General features: G+C 42.9%; 1 protein-coding gene across 1 annotated transcript; it reads right to left on the bottom strand.

Moving 5' to 3' along the window:
• Positions 1-853: 853 nt before the first annotated feature.
• Positions 854-16,365, bottom strand: SNCG (synuclein gamma). The gene is made up of 4 exons (XM_042458452.1): positions 15,903-16,365; positions 3,655-3,696; positions 1,746-1,873; positions 854-892 (listed from the first exon to the last, which is right to left on the bottom strand). The coding sequence occupies exons 1-4, from the start codon at positions 16,021-16,023 to the stop codon at positions 854-856; spliced, it is 330 nt and encodes a 109-aa protein (XP_042314386.1). The 5' UTR covers positions 16,024-16,365.
• Between the last annotated feature and the right edge of the window lie 1,166 nt (positions 16,366-17,531).

The raw sequence follows: 17,531 nt of genomic DNA, 5'->3' as shown, positions 1-17,531 counted from the left end.
TAATAATAATAATAATAATAATAATAATAATAATAATAATAATAATATGTTACTAGGGGGAAAAATACTACCCCAGGGCAGCACCTCTGAGTCTTCTCTCTGAGGCTGCATCTACCCTACAGAATTAATGCAGTTTGACACTGGTTTAACTGCCATGGCTCAATGCAATGGAATTCTAGGATTTGTATTTTTGTTAGATACTTAGCTTTCTCTGTCAGAGCGCTTTGGTGCCACAACAAACTACAAATCCCAGGATTCCATAGGATGGAGCCATGATACTTAAAGCTGTGTCATTAATTCTTCAGCATGGCAGCACCTTGTGTCTTTGAGGTGATATCTAGTAAAATAAGGTGCTGGTGCTCAGAATTTCCTTATATTCTTACATTTCTCTATCACATCATATGCTGTTTGTAGTTCAACATTTCTGGAGAAATGTAGGGAAGGAATGCAGGTGTTCTATACCCGACATCAACCACATATGTCTAGTTTGCTGCTTGTTCTGGATGAGTGAGACTTTAGTTTCAGTTCATTTTCAACTAAAAATAATCAAAACCCAGAAAATCTGAATATGAGAGAAAGTGAAACTGGCAGATTTGCTCTTTCATAAAGGACTGACATTCTTAACAGGTCAGATGAAAACATTTCTGGTTACATATATGTGAAAGGCAACTCTAGGATAGAATTATGTTATATATGGGCTTCTTTAGTGACTCAACTACAAACACACCTTGGCAAGAGAAGAAAATCTGGAACAGCAGAACAAGTGCAACTGCATGTGTGCTATGTTCTTAATGAAAATCTAATACAAATAGCAACTATTACATAACCATGTGCAGATAATCTTCTTTCCATATTAAGGGGATTCAGGAGGTGAAGAACAGGTGTAATGTTTCTATAAGAACATAAATGTTTCATGTATGGGGAAGATATTCAATACATTTGGTAAATAAAGTGTGACAGAACCAGAAACACAATTTCCCTTGAGATGTGTGGGGTGAAAATAGAGGACTTTAACCTACTCTGTGAACATTTTTCTGAACTTGTTATTGATTTGAGCTGACTTCCCTTGCAGGCGTACCAACAAGGAATTTATTGGTGAAAAGATTGAGCAGCGTCAAAACAGTTGTAAATAGCCAAATGTCAATCTGAGTTGTGACTTGTCCCCTACAGCTGAGCTATGACAGTGGAACTTTCAAGCTGGTGTGTGTGTGTGTGTGTGTGTGTGTGAGGACTCCTGAGAGTTGGAGTCTCTGCAAGGTTATTAGGAGCTCACTAGTGAGATCAGTAAACGCATATGAGAAGTACCCAAGTTGACCTGATGGATATGTGCGCAGAACATCCTAGTGGGAGAAACTGAATGATATCTGTGTTAAGCATCTAGTCTGTCTGCTAATTTCCCCCTGCAAATACCTCCCCCTCACATAGGCACTAAGGTGTATGGGGTGAGAATGGAGGGCCACATTGTTCAACCTACTTTAACATAGTTTTGGAGATAATGTGCTTGTTGAAGTGTGCTTTCAAGCCATTCCTGAATTATGGTGACTCTGGCAAATCTATCATGGGGTTTTCTAGTGCTGAGTGTGCGTGACTCAACCAAGGTCACCAATGGGTTTCCATGGCCAAGCAGGGAATCAAACCCTGATCTCCAAAGTCATAATCAAAACCTCAACACACCACACCATGCTTGCTCTATTAAAGTACCTTACTGGCCTAAACATTCGCCATAATTGAAGGGTCATACTTACCGGTTTTACAACCCCAGTTGTGGTTACTATGGTCTCTGCTCCTTCTACAGTCTGTTTTGCCACCGTGTTCACACTGGCCACTACACTTTCACCCACAAGGTTGGCCTGTTCTTTGGTCTTTTCAGCAACTGTAAAGAAAGTTAAGTAAATAAACTGAAGGTGAAGACTCATACGATGAAAGTTTTTCTTATATAGAGTACTGTATATACAAAATTATAGTGTGGATAAAGCCAAGAAATAACTTTTCCTCCTGTCACACCAGATGTTCATGCGCACAGACCTTTTGAAAAATGGATGCAACATTTAATTATGTGACCCACTCCCTCACCACCAACACCATACATCTGAACTGGCCAGAAATGTTTGCATGTTCATTGTGTTCACTGAGGTAAGGATAATTTCTTACTAATGGTGATGTTAAAGTGATTCTATCATGAGGGGGGAGCATGATTTGTTCAGAAGGTTCCTCTGAGGCTGAGAGAGTCTGACTTGCCCAAGGTCACCCAGTGCGTTTTCATGGCTGAAACAGAATTTGAACTCCAGTCTCCAAGGCAGGGCCATTAGGCAGAGTGAGGTGGCCAGATTAGGTGGTAGATGCTACGGAGCAGAAAACAGCATTAAAGTGTTTTTACCTAGGAATATTTAGTGTGTCAATGGGTGGATGTGTGTTCTTCCATCCGGGGCAAGAGATCTAGAAAGCTGGGAGTAGGGTTACCAGGTTTTAGAGCAGCAGATGCTGTTTTGTGTGGAGGACATTCCAAAACAGCAAAATAATCCACTCCAAAAGTGACTGAGGGCCCATTCCCACTTACTGGAAAATCCATTTCCTGAACCGATTCCTGAAACCAGTTCTGAAAAAAACCTAGTTCCCACTATGTTTGCGCTGGTTTCAGGAATTGGTTCAGGAATCAGCAAGTGGAGGGGGCAGCTCGATTGCCCAGCCCATCTCTGGCCTCCACTGGCTCTAAAATCCCCAATCCAGCCTCTTTACTGGCTTCTTTGGCATCTGACCGGGTTCCCTGCACCTTTTTTTAAATCTCCCGCTGCCGGGGAAGCCGGAAGGAGGTCACAGAGAAGCCAGGAGAAAGCCGTGAAGGAGGATGCAAGGCTTCTGGCTTCTCTGCAACCTCCTTCCAGCTTCCCTGGCTGCAGGAATTTTTTAAAAAACTGCAGGGAAGCCGGTCAGTGTCCAAAGAGGCCGATAAGGAAGGTGGGCTGAGGATTTTGGTGCCAGGAGAGGCCACATCATTCCAGCTGCCCCCCCCCCCCCGGGCTGGGCTGCCAGTAGGAACCAGGGTAGATTTGAATCTGATTCAAATCCACCTGGTTCCCACTTGGGCTGAATCGATTTATTTCTAAATAAATCGATTCAGTCCCCAAAACACTCTGTTTTCCCAGCATCTTTTTGACGTGGGTTAAATGGGCAAAAATGGTAAAAAAGCATGGGCCCCCCTTTCTGAATCGATTTCTAAAATCGGATTCAGTGGGAACCATGCCCATGTAACCCGGATCCTGATCCCAATTTAAACGTAGTGGGAACAAGGCCCAAGTGAGCAGGATGGAAAATGGGAAAAAAATGGCAACTGTTACAGTATGGTTTGGGCCACACAGGGATTGGAGGAGCAAAGAAACTATCATTGGGGCTGTGAGTTAGGGGTCATTTTTTCCCTCTTTCCCAAGAAATAAAACCACAATAGACTCTGTTCCCAAGTTGGTGCAAACTAAAACTCTTGCACACATATTATATTGCTGAGATATTATATTATTATATGGCTGAGAGAGTGACTCTCCTCAAGGCTAACCTATCCCAGGTATTTTTTGCTAAGGGTTGCTCTGAGGGCCTTGCCATTGCCATTCTCCAAGGCTGATGGGGGGGGGGGGGTTGGGTGGTCAGACATTCTTCTCTTACCTGAAGTGACACTCTGCACTACACCCTCTTTGGTTTTGGCCCCTGTAAAAAGGGAAAAGAAGTCTATCAGTCTTGTTTTCATAGATCTTTGACTGTTGCTTTTTAAAAAAATCCTCCCATCAATTTACATTCTCTGAACCATGACCGTGTAGCAGAGATGAGTCACCAAAGAAAATATTTCCTCAACCCATGACAAGATGGCACTTCAGTCAAGTGGCATGCTTGAGAGTCCATTCAAAAATGAAATCAAACACAGATGCAAAAACATATATATATCAGAATAGCTTTTTAGATTATATTGGCGCGTTACAGACACGTCTATACTGCGTACTAGGGTTAGGAAAGGGCGTATTAGGGTTACGAAGGGGCGTCACTTCCTGATGTCCCTGAACCCTAGTACAGACTGAGTCCGTACAAAATGGTGACGCTCGTCCACACGGGGGTCGCCATTTTGACGTCATGGACGCGTAGCGCCGGATGTTGTGCGGCAGAAGTGACACCGCAAGTGTGCGACTAGCGCCTTGCGGCGTCACTTCTGGGGCGCAGAAAGAAGTGCCATTTTGGCGCTTCTTTTCCGCTGTGCCCAGGAACTGCGTGGTTTGGCTGCTGCAGTTCCCGGACCCAGCAACTGGCGGCAGCAGCAGACCGCTGCTTTTAGGCGGTCTGTAACATGCCATTGTTTCCCTTCTCTAAGACAATAGAAGAAAAAAAAAGAACATGATCTCAGCAGTTATGTTAAAAGCTACCTGTTTGATGGTGTATGTGCTGAGTTGCATACTTAGACGGTGAGGCTTGTTCTTTTGCTGTGGATTTTTGTATTTATATTGCAACATAATCCTTGAATATTGCCATAGAATGATGTTAATAAAGGATGGTATGTAAATATTGTTGTTGTTTTAAAAAAATAATTGTATCGGACATGTAAAAGTTGTTCTGCCATACAAATAGGGTGTGCATGTGTGTCTAAGGACTTTATCACACCACCTCCAGAGCCCAACTTACCTCTTCTGAATTGAGTTCAAATTCGGAAGTTATTGCACTGACGTTTTCCTCAAAACAGCTTCCCATTGCCTCTAGTGTTGAATTCAGCAGCCATTTTTCCAATTCTGAAGCTTTCAATTTGGAAAAAATGGCCACTGAAGTGACTTATGGGGCCCAGATTCAACACTGGAGGAAACAGAAAGCCATTTTGAGGGTAATGTCTGTGTGATACAATTAGTGTAACTTCTGAATTTGAGCCCAATTCAGAAGAGGTAAGTCGGACACCAAAAGTGGTGTGATAAAGTCTTGAGTGTGTGCACTTCTGAAATGGGTAGAGTGCTGAAATTTATACACAGATTAAAACCGTGTAAAAGTGACAGAGCAGCCCTTTCAAATACAAGAAAAGAAAAATGCCATGCCACACTACAGCAACTAAGACAAAGTAACCAACCTAACACAGAACTGGGATGCAACAACTAAAGTCCAAAATAAAATGAATACTATAATTTAATAGTATATAAATCTTTCACTGGAAACTCATCATCACTAGACATTTAGTGGCATATAGCTTCTCATGCAAGGTTTTCCTACTATTAAATTCTTATATTTGTTTTCCTCTGGAGAGAAGATAAATTTGTTTCATCCCAGTTCTCTGTGTTAACAATACTGCTTACACCTTCTACACCATGTGCTATTTGAGATGAGCAATATGCCAAATGGTGAGGTTTTCCACCATGGATTTGGTCAGTTGTGTTTATTAATAAAATCATGTTATACGTTTTGATTAGCACTCATTTAAATGTGTGATTAAAAGCGGGGCCTCTCAGGTGGTTTATTTTCATATATATCAGCTACTTGGTAAATTGCTCATAGGTATTCCACCCAGGAGTGCCAGTGTCATCAGCCACAGATAACTTAAGCAAAAGGTATACTGATTGTTTTAAATTTTTGTTTAAAAAATACTGTATATACAGTGGTACCTCGGGTTACGAAATTAATTCGTTCCGCCGCCGCTTTCGTAACCCGAAATCCTTCGTAAGCCGAAAAAGCCATAGGCGCTAATGGGGAAAAGCCGCAATTTCGTGTGAAATAGCGCCGAAAAGCACCAAAAAATTTTTCGTAACCCGAAAAAACGTTCGTAAGCCGGAACAGTTTTTTTGAATGGATTTTTTTCGTAACCCGGAAATTTCGTAAGGCGGCGCATTCGTATCCCGAGGTACCACTGTATTCATGTATAAGTCTAGAAATTTAGGTTAAAAAATTGACCCCAAAAAATCTGAGTCGACTTATCCATGCGTCAATGTAAGTACTGTACTGTAACTCTTATTTTTTAGTAAAGGAACCAGGCAAGGCAAGAAGGAGCCATGTGAAAGGCAAGAATTGACCTTGCTCTGCTCTCTCAAGCATCCAACCTTTCGTATAAGCACAAACAGTTATACCTGTTGGAATAGTTCTTTGGCATAGTTTTCCTTTGCTTCGTTCTATACATCCTTTGTTACATGCCCCTAAGTTTTACCCACGACTTATCCATGGGTCATATCAAAATCCATCATTTTGGCCCCCAAATCTACCCTCGACTTATACATGAGGTTGACTTATAGTTGAGTATATACGGTAACAACTGAATGTAGGTATGTATAAAAGGACTTTACTCTTTGCTTCTCAGGCACCTATCCCAAATCTCATGTCCAGCCATTTTTCAGCAGAATTTCACCCTTAACTCCCTACTGCCAAAAAAAACCTGTCATATGTTTGTAGAGGAAGAATGAATCACACACTCCACACCCACTGCTTATTATAGACCTGGAAGTAAAAGAAAATAACTGCAGGCATAACAAAGAGCCCAATCAAGTCTATGCTTGTCTTGCTGGATTGCTTGAAAAGAGAATTGTGAAGCAGAATACATCACTTGATTCAGTTGATTCTGTTTGAAGGTTTTAAAGGTCAACACAGGCTAACTGAGACATGCACACCACATACAGCCAGTCTGCTGCCACCACGGGACATTAAATCCTTGACTAACACCATGGACAGATAAGCAGAGTTTTGTGCAGTGCAGACCTCCTCCGTTGGCCTGAGACTGACGATCCTGCAATCTGAGAGTGCATCAACACTGTAGAAATAATGCAGCTTGATAATCACTTTAATTGCCATGGCTCTATCCTACAGAATATTGGGATTTGTAATTTTTGTGAGATACCAGCATTCTTTGGCAGAGAAGGCTAAAGACTTTGTAAAACTATAAATTGCAGGATTCCATAGGCTGGTGCTACAGCACTGCAAGTGATGTCAAACTGCATTATTTCTACAGTGCAGATGCACCCCAAACCATCTGGAGGACTCCGGATTTCACAGTGCTTAAAAGTATGGAGACAAACAGAAGAGCCAAAATAAAGCTGCTTTGGGTCACTTTGGAGGTACAGTATGCTGTTTAAATGACATACGCATCTTAAGAGGCCTGAAGCTGTGCCAAAGCTATGCTGCAGTCCTTAGGACTGGAGCATGGCTTTGGCGTGGCTTCTGACCTCTTAGGACCCATGCGTTATTTAAACAGCATACCTCCAAAGTGGCCGAAGCAGCTTTATTTTGGCCTGTCTGTTCAGGCCCACAATGATCATTTTACTATGCCTGTAACCAACCACACATGTTCAAACCATGCAGAAAGTCATTGCTTAAGTATACAAGTTAAGTCAGAAGTCTGATATATAATGCCTGTAATTAACTGTCATACCCTATTATTCACCTTGCCTTAAATCACATTCCTGTTATTCTCCAAAATAACAGAAAGCCTTACTGTGTAAACAGAAACCTGTTCTTCAGTTCCTTATACCTGTTTATGCAACGAGGGTCCTTTTTATAAATAGTTTCTGCTTTTGTACAGCAGCTTTACAGACATCATCCCATTAAATTTAACTGAAAGCGAGTAAAGAATTCCTATTGTGTGCTTTCAAGTCATTTTCCATTTAGAGCAACCATATCATGGGGTTTCTTGGCAAGTTTTGTTCAGAGAGAGTTTGCTTTTGTCTTCCTCTGAGGTTGAGAGTGTGTGGATTGCTCATGATCACCCAATGGATTTCTATGGCAGAGAAGGAATCCAAATCCTAGTCTCCAGAGGTGTAGTCCAATGTTCAAACCGCAACACCATGCTGACTGATAGTAAAGAATAGGCCTCTGCAATTAATGTCTGCATTAAAAGGCTCTGCACATCCAAAGGACAGCAGAAGCAAAACTAGGAGAAGGCGGTTCTGGTAATGCGATTCCAAGTGTGTCTGCTCTCTTCTATGTTCTTTAGAGACCACACCCAGTGAGTCAGACTTTATGCTTCTCTTGTGCCTGGCATGAAATTGGATCTGGCAACACAGAGCGCTGCCAGCAAAGGACAGCTGTTGCTAACAGAGTGGATCATGGCAAATCAACCTTCCTGCCTGTAGCCAGTAGGGCTGTATAAGGTCACAAGTTCAACCCATCCCCATCTCTATTGTCAATTGAAAAGCACACTCGTCTCTTTTCTTCTTTGCTTGTAGAATACCTTTTCCACTGGGAAATCAAATTCTGGGTGGGAATGGAAAATACCACACATGAATCAGTGTAGCTACTTATGCATCTGCCGAAGAGTCTTCAAGCAGCAAGCAGGCTTTAGTCCTGTGCTGCAACCTGACCCCCACCCTAAGGGCTACTGCATTAGACATGTGGGTCTGTGAATAATGTGTCAGGTTAATGTCACCAGCATGCCCCCAAAGCAGTATCACTTTGGAGAGGCACCAGACTGAGTTGCTGTTGTTCCTATCAGAGTCCTACTCCAACATATTGGCACCCACCTGTGACCCACAGTCTCACTTTGAGGGCAATGTGCTTTGTGGACACAAATCGAAAGGAGTGGCTGACACCTTTTCTCACAGAGTCAGCTCCCCCCCCCCAATATTTGGGGTTCCTTCCCCGGAGTCAGCCATGGCTTGGGAAACTGCCTGGGCATTACCTTTCCACCACCCCTTATATTCTGCTGCTGAAGGACATCCTTCATTCTGCCAAACAGGTAGTCTGGACCTGACAATGGAACATTTAAATGGCAGCCCCAAGCTACCTGGTGCTCATTGCTACTGCTTGCTGTCACCACCTGGTCAAATAAACACCACTTCAGTGATACTTCACATTGGTTTGAAGAGGTCACTTTACCTCTTCAAACCAATGCTAGGGATTATGTGGTCCTTCAGGTGTGTTCGTACTTCTGTTCCCATCAGCCCCAGCCCTAGCCAGCACAGCCACAGACAAAGGATGCTGGGTGGTGAAATGCAGCCACAGCCAAAGGCCACACGTCCTGTGCCGTTTTTGAACCTGTAGGCTTTTGGGGGTAAGATCTTAAAGTACTGATTGCAACTATGAAGGAAATAGATAAGATTCTAAAGTGTAAAGATATATAATTGAATGCCAAAGTCAGGATTATCCATGCCATTGCAATTCCAATTTCTACAGTATGTATGGCTGTGAAAGCCAGACAGGGAAGAAACCTTACAAGAAAAGAATCAGGTCATTTGAAACGTGGTGCTGGAGGAGTGTTCTGCAAGTACTGTACCATGTGGCCAAAAGGACAAATAAATGCAAATCAAGCCTGTACTACCCTAGAAACCAAGGTGAAAAAAATGAGACTGTCATACTTTGGGCATGTCATGACTTGCCATGATTCATTACTGTAATGCTTGGTAAAGTAAGAGGCAGAAGGATAAAAGGAAGACCATATTACTGGTGGATAGACTCAATCAAGGAAGCCATAGCCCTGAATATTCAGGACCTGAACAGGGCTATTGACGATAGGATGTCTTGGAGATCTCTCTTTCATAGAGTTGCCATAGGACAAAGCTGACTTGATAGCAATTAACAACTAAACTATGGGTGAACTGCAGTCCATGGGCTGTGTTCAGTTCTTGACTTCCTCTTCTGGGAAACAGGGAGTATGGAGGGCAAAAAGCACAGGAAAAAAAAGCAAAAATGGTCAGAGTGAGGGAAGGAGGGTAGGAATCATCTGCAAGCAATCAGTTCCGATCTCTAGCAAGGTAGACAAAATAGGGAAGAGGAGAGGCAGAAGAGAGAGGATTAAACCTCTGGCAGGAAGAACATTGAACTTTATCACACGGGGAAAATCGGGAGTTTAACCAACTATTAACCAGTGCAAATCACACAACCGTGATTAAGATTTTCACATAACATCAACATTAAACTGTAATTAGGTAAAGGTATTCCCCATTTACAAGGTTTCAATTCATGTCCGACCTCAGAGGGCAGTGGTCATCTCCATTACTAAGCCAAAGAGCCAACATTGTCAGAGACTACTCTGTGTTCATGTGGCCAGCATGATTGCACAGAACACTGTTTACCTTCCCATCGGAGTGGTGCCTATTTACCTACTTGTATTTGCATGCTTTCGAACTGCTAGGTTGGCAGAAGCTGGGACTAGTGATGGGAGCTCACCCAATCATGTGGCACCTGGGCCTGAACTGCCAACCTGCCTATCTTGCAATCAACAGAGTCAGCATCTTAACCACTTGTGCAACCACAACCCGGGAATAAACTGGCAATAAACAACAACAAATCATTCACTGGGAAATCCCATGAATGATTTGTTGCTATTTATTGCCTGGTTATTTCTGGGACAATGGCTCTTTAAGCACAATGAGTGTGAAAATTTTTAATTGCAATTGTGCAGTTTGCATGGGTTAATTGCTGGTTAACCCCCTGATTTCCATTTGTTTGAAAGGTTATTGGGAAACAGACTTCTGTTTGTAGGCACCACCAGACAGAAACATTATTTCTTCAAACTGCATCTTCAAAGTTGGGGGAGTCTTAGAACTGTAGACCAAAAATGTAATATTTCTGTGTTGTGGTGGTCATTCCCAAAGGGCTAGCCAATCAAAGCCCAATTGAAAGAGAAAAACTCATAAGATGGGAGAGCAGGGACCTTAAAACTGATGATCAATAGCAAGTTCTAGGGTAGCCAACTGAGTAGCTGGCACACAGGTCATCTGGTCACAGTCTTCCCTTCTCTGGTGAAATGTACTGCATTTCCCTTAAAACTGCAGCCATTGTTTCTAAACCTGTGTCTTATAAACATATAAATCACCACATGCAAACTGTATACAGGGCACTGTTCCATTTCATGCTCTTTGTGGGTTACGTCCTCTTGGTTTGCACCAAAGCTAATCTGTGCCAAGATTTGAGCTTGCAAGACAGCTCTTGAGTGCTATGCAGCAGATCATATGACAATGGTGCACATTATGCTTTTTTGATCTGTTCTTCTTAATTGCTGTAAAACCACATACTGTATTGGTTTCATGTCTTGTTCCTTTGTGCACCCACTAGGAGTACTGCTTCCTTAATTTGTCACTGATAGTTAATTAAGTCTCATGATGGCAGTAACATCATTGTGCTTTGATTGGAGATATTGACTACCTTTCACACCACATAATTGTAGCACTGCTTCCACTTTAGTTGCTGTGGCAACATCCTATACAATCCTGGGATTTGTAGTTTATCCAGATGGACTTAGAATTCTCAGGCAGAAAGCTTCTCTACACCAAACTACAAAAGCCCAGGACTGCATAGGATGCAACAATGGCAGTTAAAGTAGAATCATAATGCTAAAATTGTGTAGTGTCAAAGGGCTCCTGGACTCTTCCTGCTGAAAATTGCTGTAAGTCCTTGCTTGCTTTCTAGGCTGCTGCCACACTGCAAGATTAATGCAGTTTGACACCACTTCAAGTATTGGGGCACCATCCTATGGAATCCTGGGGTTTGTAGCTTGTTGTGGCACCAGCGCTCTCTGACAGAGGCAGCTAAATATCTCATAAAACTACAAATCCTGGAATTCCACAACGTTGAACCATGGCAGTAAAAGCAGTGTCATACAGCATTAATTCTGCAGTGTAGATGCAGCCCTAGTTATCCACTTGTTATCACACATCATTTGGTGGGAAAGGTCTACCTGAGTGACTCAACAAAAGGGCCACAGCCTCTGAAACAGCAGCATACACCAAAACGTGAGCTGCAGTGCAGTCAAATTGATGCTAACCATGTAAGGGAGGGGGAAAAAACCTTGTCATGCTTAACATGTGTTCTAGGATCAGAATGTGCCAGTTAGATCATGACTGAGCAAAAGGTACTCCAAATAATTTGCCATGGACTGGCAAAGGGTTTTGACTCCTACAATAAAAGGACTTTGCCGGCTAAATGTGACTATTACAACAAAGGAAGGTTACGAGAATGTAAAAGGTCAGCTCAGGTACTGAAAATGGATTCAGAATGTGCTCAGAGGCACCCTGTTCTTTCATTTTAAATGTGTGCTTTTTGCACCTGGCACTGTTAGGTAGTTTTTAAAAAGATTCTGGTAAAGCGATGTTGATATGATGGCATCTGAAGCCTCACCACCCTTGAATTGGATATGTAGGATTGCTACTGTCCTGCAGTAGCCCTCACAGAAACTAGCAGCCGCTCTCTAGTTCTGCAGTGACTCATCAATGTACTGCAGCTTGAACTTGTTCACAGTCAAAGGGAAAAACATTGGGGAGATATTCAAGAAATCCCATCAGTGCAGTGATACATTGGGCTGCTACTTAGTTGCATAAATGAGTGCCAAGTCTGAAAATAACACAAGGTAAAGGACCAGTTTGCTATGAGGAAAGGAAAAACTCCTGATGTAATGGGGTTTAAGAGCTTCTTCAGGGCAGCTGCAACTCATCCCATGGCTGCCATTTGTTTTTCTCTCAGAATAACAGTGTCTAAACAGGGGTTGCATTCTCTCTCTGTGTGTATATGTGTGAGACAGGGAGTGTGGGTTTTTTGCCCTCGCTGACCTTCAAATCTTTTTTAGTCATTATTTTATTGGAAAGGAGCAATATTGTTTCTGAAGTGTCTCTATCCCCTAACTTGAAAAAATGTAGTAATATTATCTACACAAGATAATCACACTTTTTCTTACACAAAGGCATACCTGCAAATGTCCCAGTGTGACAAGGACATTCTCAGTTAAGCCTCTGATATCCCATTTTTTTCAGATGCTTTTAAAATGTTCCAGTTTCTCATTCCTCCTAGTTTCCCCCTTTGTCATCAGCTCACTTCAAATTGGTGCAAACTGAGTTCTGAGTGCAAATGTGGTTTGAGTTCCATTAACTCGGCAGGAGGAGAGCACAGAAGCGTGTCCTTCCCAGTTGGCTCAGGCAAGAGCAAACCACTGCAGCTACTCCTACCTTGTGTGTTCTTTCTCAGTTTGCCATCTTAACTACACTCCCACACACCCCAATTTTCCACCTGTGAAATGTTGGTGGGTATCCAAAGGGATCTGTGGTTTCAACTCACATAGCTAATATGTGGACTGATTTTATTGCAAACAGTGGTCACTCAATATATGTAGAGTCAGTAAACTGGATAGTAGAGTTAGCATACCATATCCATGTCACCATATATGGTCAATTAAACACCACCAAACTAGAAGATGCACTCTGTTCCCCATGGCCCTGTCATGTCTACCTTTTCTTACGAACTACACAGTATACTCACTGAGCAGCAGGATACTAGTCAAGAAACCCTATGGGCACCATGGCTCCTTCATGAGTGGGAGATTTAAAGAGCTAAGAGCAATCACCCTTGTGGCTAGTGATGTATGTTGGCACACAGCTCAAGGCTACACTGGCTTTCCCTAAAAGGTGCCCATGATCTGAATGCATAACATTGTTATTATTGCAAAATGATACTGATGGGAAGGGCTGAGCCTCCTGTGAGACACGCTGAAGCCATTGCTTCAAGTGGCTGATTGGGAGGGGCAGTATATAAGGGCCAGGGGTGTGGGAAGCAATGAGTCTTAGTCATGCAGGTTGGATGGAGGAATGCAGAAGGGGCAGTCAAGATGCCTTTGCTTTTGGTATATAATGATTTTGGTAAGTGGAGCTTGTTATGCAAAACTGAAGTGAGCTCCTGCTTTGAAAAACCACCACCATCACTTTCTTTTATGCACTTATTAATGATGCAGGAACCCTTCAGCCATACAAATATACTAAGGAACAGGAATATGGGTTAACATTTCCAGACACATTTGTTGTCGCTTGAGTGCCTTCAAATCATTTCCAACTTATGGTGACCCAAAGGTGAACACACAGCTAAGCAGAAAAGTGATACAGACAATCTACGGTGAGCCCTGCAGCACAAATGCTCACAGAAACCAAATCTTTCTACCTGTATTCATTTCAGCCAAATCATGGGGAGAGATGCTCTGCTACTGGTTCAATGCTATATCTTATTTAGAGGGACATAATCACCATTGCTGAGCAGGAAGAACACAAATTCATCCTCTAGTGTCTATAATCAGAAAAACACCTTCAGGAGAAGAAGGGGGATATAAAAGGAGTGAATGGAAAATGTCTGTAAACCTCCCATGTGATAACAGCAGCAGTGATTTTATTGAAACTTCCGAGCATAGTTTCAGCATCTCTTCTAGCCCTTCAAACTTTTCTACCTCTTTCTCATATTTTTCTTCTGAAAAGTTCCAATTGTTTATTTCAAAATTAAACACACAAACAACCCCCCCCCCCCCTTGACAATACACCACCCAAATCAGCATATCAACTTTGCTGTACAGGTTAAATGCAAAAGGCCACATTCTTAGGGATTGCAAGCTAGTTATTATGAATGACAGCTCTGCTCAGATCTTGCAGACTCAGGGCTCTTGATTGATTTAGTCCATCTGTAATGATGCAAGTAGGCAGAGATGCAAAATTTCAGATGTAAAAAAAGCAAGCAGTTTCTGCCAATGTGATAAACACTTCAATCTGATACCACACTACTAAGCAGGGATGTACTAAGGCATTGGTTTCAAGTTCCAACCAGGGATGTAGCTAGAATTTTAGGAAGGGGGGGGTCCAGACTAAGTGCCACCATTATAATAGGGCTTGGGTGCAGTGGCGCAGCAGCACACACCATTCATTTTTCTAATGGAAGGGGGGGTCCGGACCCCAAGAACCCCCTCTTGGCTACGTCCCTGTTCCAACCACACCATGGTTATACTTTTGATTTACAATGGATGATGACACCACTGCACCATTTTCCTCTTTTCTTCAACTCACATTTAAGAATGGATTATGATATGACAACCAGAGAGTACCAACACTATGTTTACAGAATAGAGAAATATTGTCCGGGATGCTTAATCCTTTCATCACTCACTGTTTCTCCACTGCAAGCCCTCCTTCCAGCAGCTTCATCCCCAACATCTATTATATGAAATAAACCCTGTTGGAACTACAGAGTTAGTAACCAACTAAAAATATAAAATAAAATACAATTCTTTTAGTCTCAGATAGTGGTAATGTTTATAAAAGCTTCTCTGTCTGATATTCAGCTTCAAGGGCATTTACCCTATTTTTCGAGCATGGCAAATAAAAACCGATTCAACTGTGTTCTTGGAAGGAGCAACAACTGAACTCCGTTAAGCATTTCTTAAAATAGAATCCAATACTTGGTTGTCATCCAATGAAGATGTTATGCATGTCAGGGAGTGTTCTCTCCTTTGCTGCTTTTGCAGAGGAGTAATGAGCAACAGAAGGGAAAAGACTTAAAAGCTTTTTTAAAAACAACAACAACAACAACAACACTCAGAGGAACATTTGACACCCCAATTTTTGGATTTTTTTTTCTTACTGAAGATCTTTGGGAGGGCCGATATGATGGGAAAGGGAAGATTATTATTATTACTTTATCAGTCATGAGCCTTGAAACACCCAAATTTCTGCATGTTTTTTTCTATTCCTCCCCCTCTAGCTGAAATATTGGGCAAAGCTCATCCCAGACTTTGAGATCGGGGCAGGAGATGTAATAGATGCCTATTCAGAAAAGCTCTGCCAACTTCAATGGGACGTATTCCCAGGGAAGTGCATATGACACGGGAACTATAAATGCAATGTATTTTAGGCTTTTGATACATGGATCATGAAGCATGGATACAGGAGAGGGGAAAATAGGGGAAAGGAAGAACAGAAACAATCAACATCAGATCTTGCACTTTGTTTCTGAATTACCACTTCCTTTTCTTTCTTTCTTTTTAAAAAAAGTTTAACTGGTTGTCATACACGGCAGACCAGAGCCTTACTTGTCCCTTTCCAAAGTGTCTGCCTCTGACATGGAAAAGGAACCTCCTTCTCCCAAGGTCACAGAGCAAACATGGATTGGTTTGCTAAAAGCAGTGTACTGCAGTTGCCAATGTCCCCTTGGAAGAGAGCTCTCTTACCTACCTACATACATCACCCCTTCCTTGGTCTTCTCCGCAGCTTCGGTCACTCCCTGCTTGGTCTTTTCTGCAGCAGCCACCACACCTTCTTTGGCGATGGAAAAGCCTTTCTTAAAGACATCCATGCTGGCTTTGCTCTTGTGGTACCTGCAGGGGAGTATTCTGTGTGGCAAGCAAGCTGGCTTCTCAGAAAGAGAGAGATGCTCTCTAGCTGGCTGGCTCAGGTCTCTGCAGAGTCCTTCTATGCTCACTTTCTGTCACTGACGTCTCTCCAGCTCTCCTTCCTCTGCCAGAGGCAAGCAGGGTTCTGGTGGGCTATTCCCCCTCCTTGCCAGCTCTTATCGATGAGCTACGTTGCAGCCTAGCCAATGCCAGCCAGGGCCCAAGGCTGAAATATTAATGATATGGATTTGCCTGGTAAGGTTTTAGAGGAATACAGAAGGAAAGAGGGGGGAGGAGGATGCCCAGGTAAGTGAGAGGCTTTTTGGAAAACATCTAGATCAAAGCCTCTGAAAGATCTGCTGCAATGCTTCCTCAAGGACACTCAGTGGATGTTTTCAACAGGAGGAGGAGACTCTATCTAGTAGCCCTGATCCGCAGAACTATATATTTTTTTAATAAATCAAAAAATTCCTAAGCTGTGGTTAGGAGCAGCAAACAGGGGGACAGGGAGAGTTCAGAACATGGCAAATAATCTCATAATTCAGTCACATTTTAATTTGAGTTATGGCTTAGTAAAACCCCTTTAAAGGGCAGGCTGGGCCTTAGTGCCAATTTGGAGTCGCATTGGCCCACATGCACGAGGAGAGCTTTCCCACAGAATCATAGAGTTGGAAGAGATCCCAAGGGCATCCCATCCAACCCCCTGCCATGCAGGAATACACAATCAAAGCAACCCTGACAGATGGCCAATCAACCACCAAAGAAGGAGGCCCTACCACTCTCCATCCCCAGAGAAAATCCAAGGCAGTCTCATTCTACTATCAAACTGCCCCCCTCTCATTCAGGAAGTTCTTCCCAATGTTTAGTTAGCTTCTCTGTTCTTGCTGTTTGAGTCCCTCATGGTGACTCTTTCCTACCATGAATTTATCCAATTCCCCTTCAAAGCCATGTTGGCAGCCATAATAACAACATCCTGTGGCAATGCAGTCTGCAGTGAAAATATACACTGTGTGAAGACCACCCTATCTGAGATTCCTTTGGAAAACTTCCAGATCTCTGAATAAGATTCCATACAGGCCTGCATCCCTTCTCAATTAAAATAAATAAATCAAATACTGCTCTTAACCAAGGCATAAGAAAGCTTTGCCTCTGTCACATCATGTAGAATATCCTTTAATAACCAAGTGCTCTCCCAATGTGTTGGACTACATCTCTCATCATCCACATGAATGGGGAATGGTTATCCATTGGCTAGAGCAGGGGTAGGCAACCTTTTTGAGCTAGGGGCGGGTTGCTGTCCCTCAGACAACTGGGGGGGGGGGAAGAAGCGGGGGGGTGGAGCTTCCACCCTCCGAGGGCGGAGCTGCATGCTGGGGGCGGAGCTTCCACTTCTGGAGGCCAGACCTCCTCCTCTTTGCCAGCCCCTGACAGGCCCCAGGCCCCATCAGAGACCGGCAAAAACACCGGCAGG

This window comes from Sceloporus undulatus, chromosome 3 (assembly GCF_019175285.1).
Source record: "Sceloporus undulatus isolate JIND9_A2432 ecotype Alabama chromosome 3, SceUnd_v1.1, whole genome shotgun sequence".
NCBI lineage: Eukaryota > Metazoa > Chordata > Lepidosauria > Squamata > Phrynosomatidae > Sceloporus > Sceloporus undulatus.
Note: the sequence above shows the minus strand (reverse complement) of the source record. Positions and strands in the feature narration are given on the sequence as shown.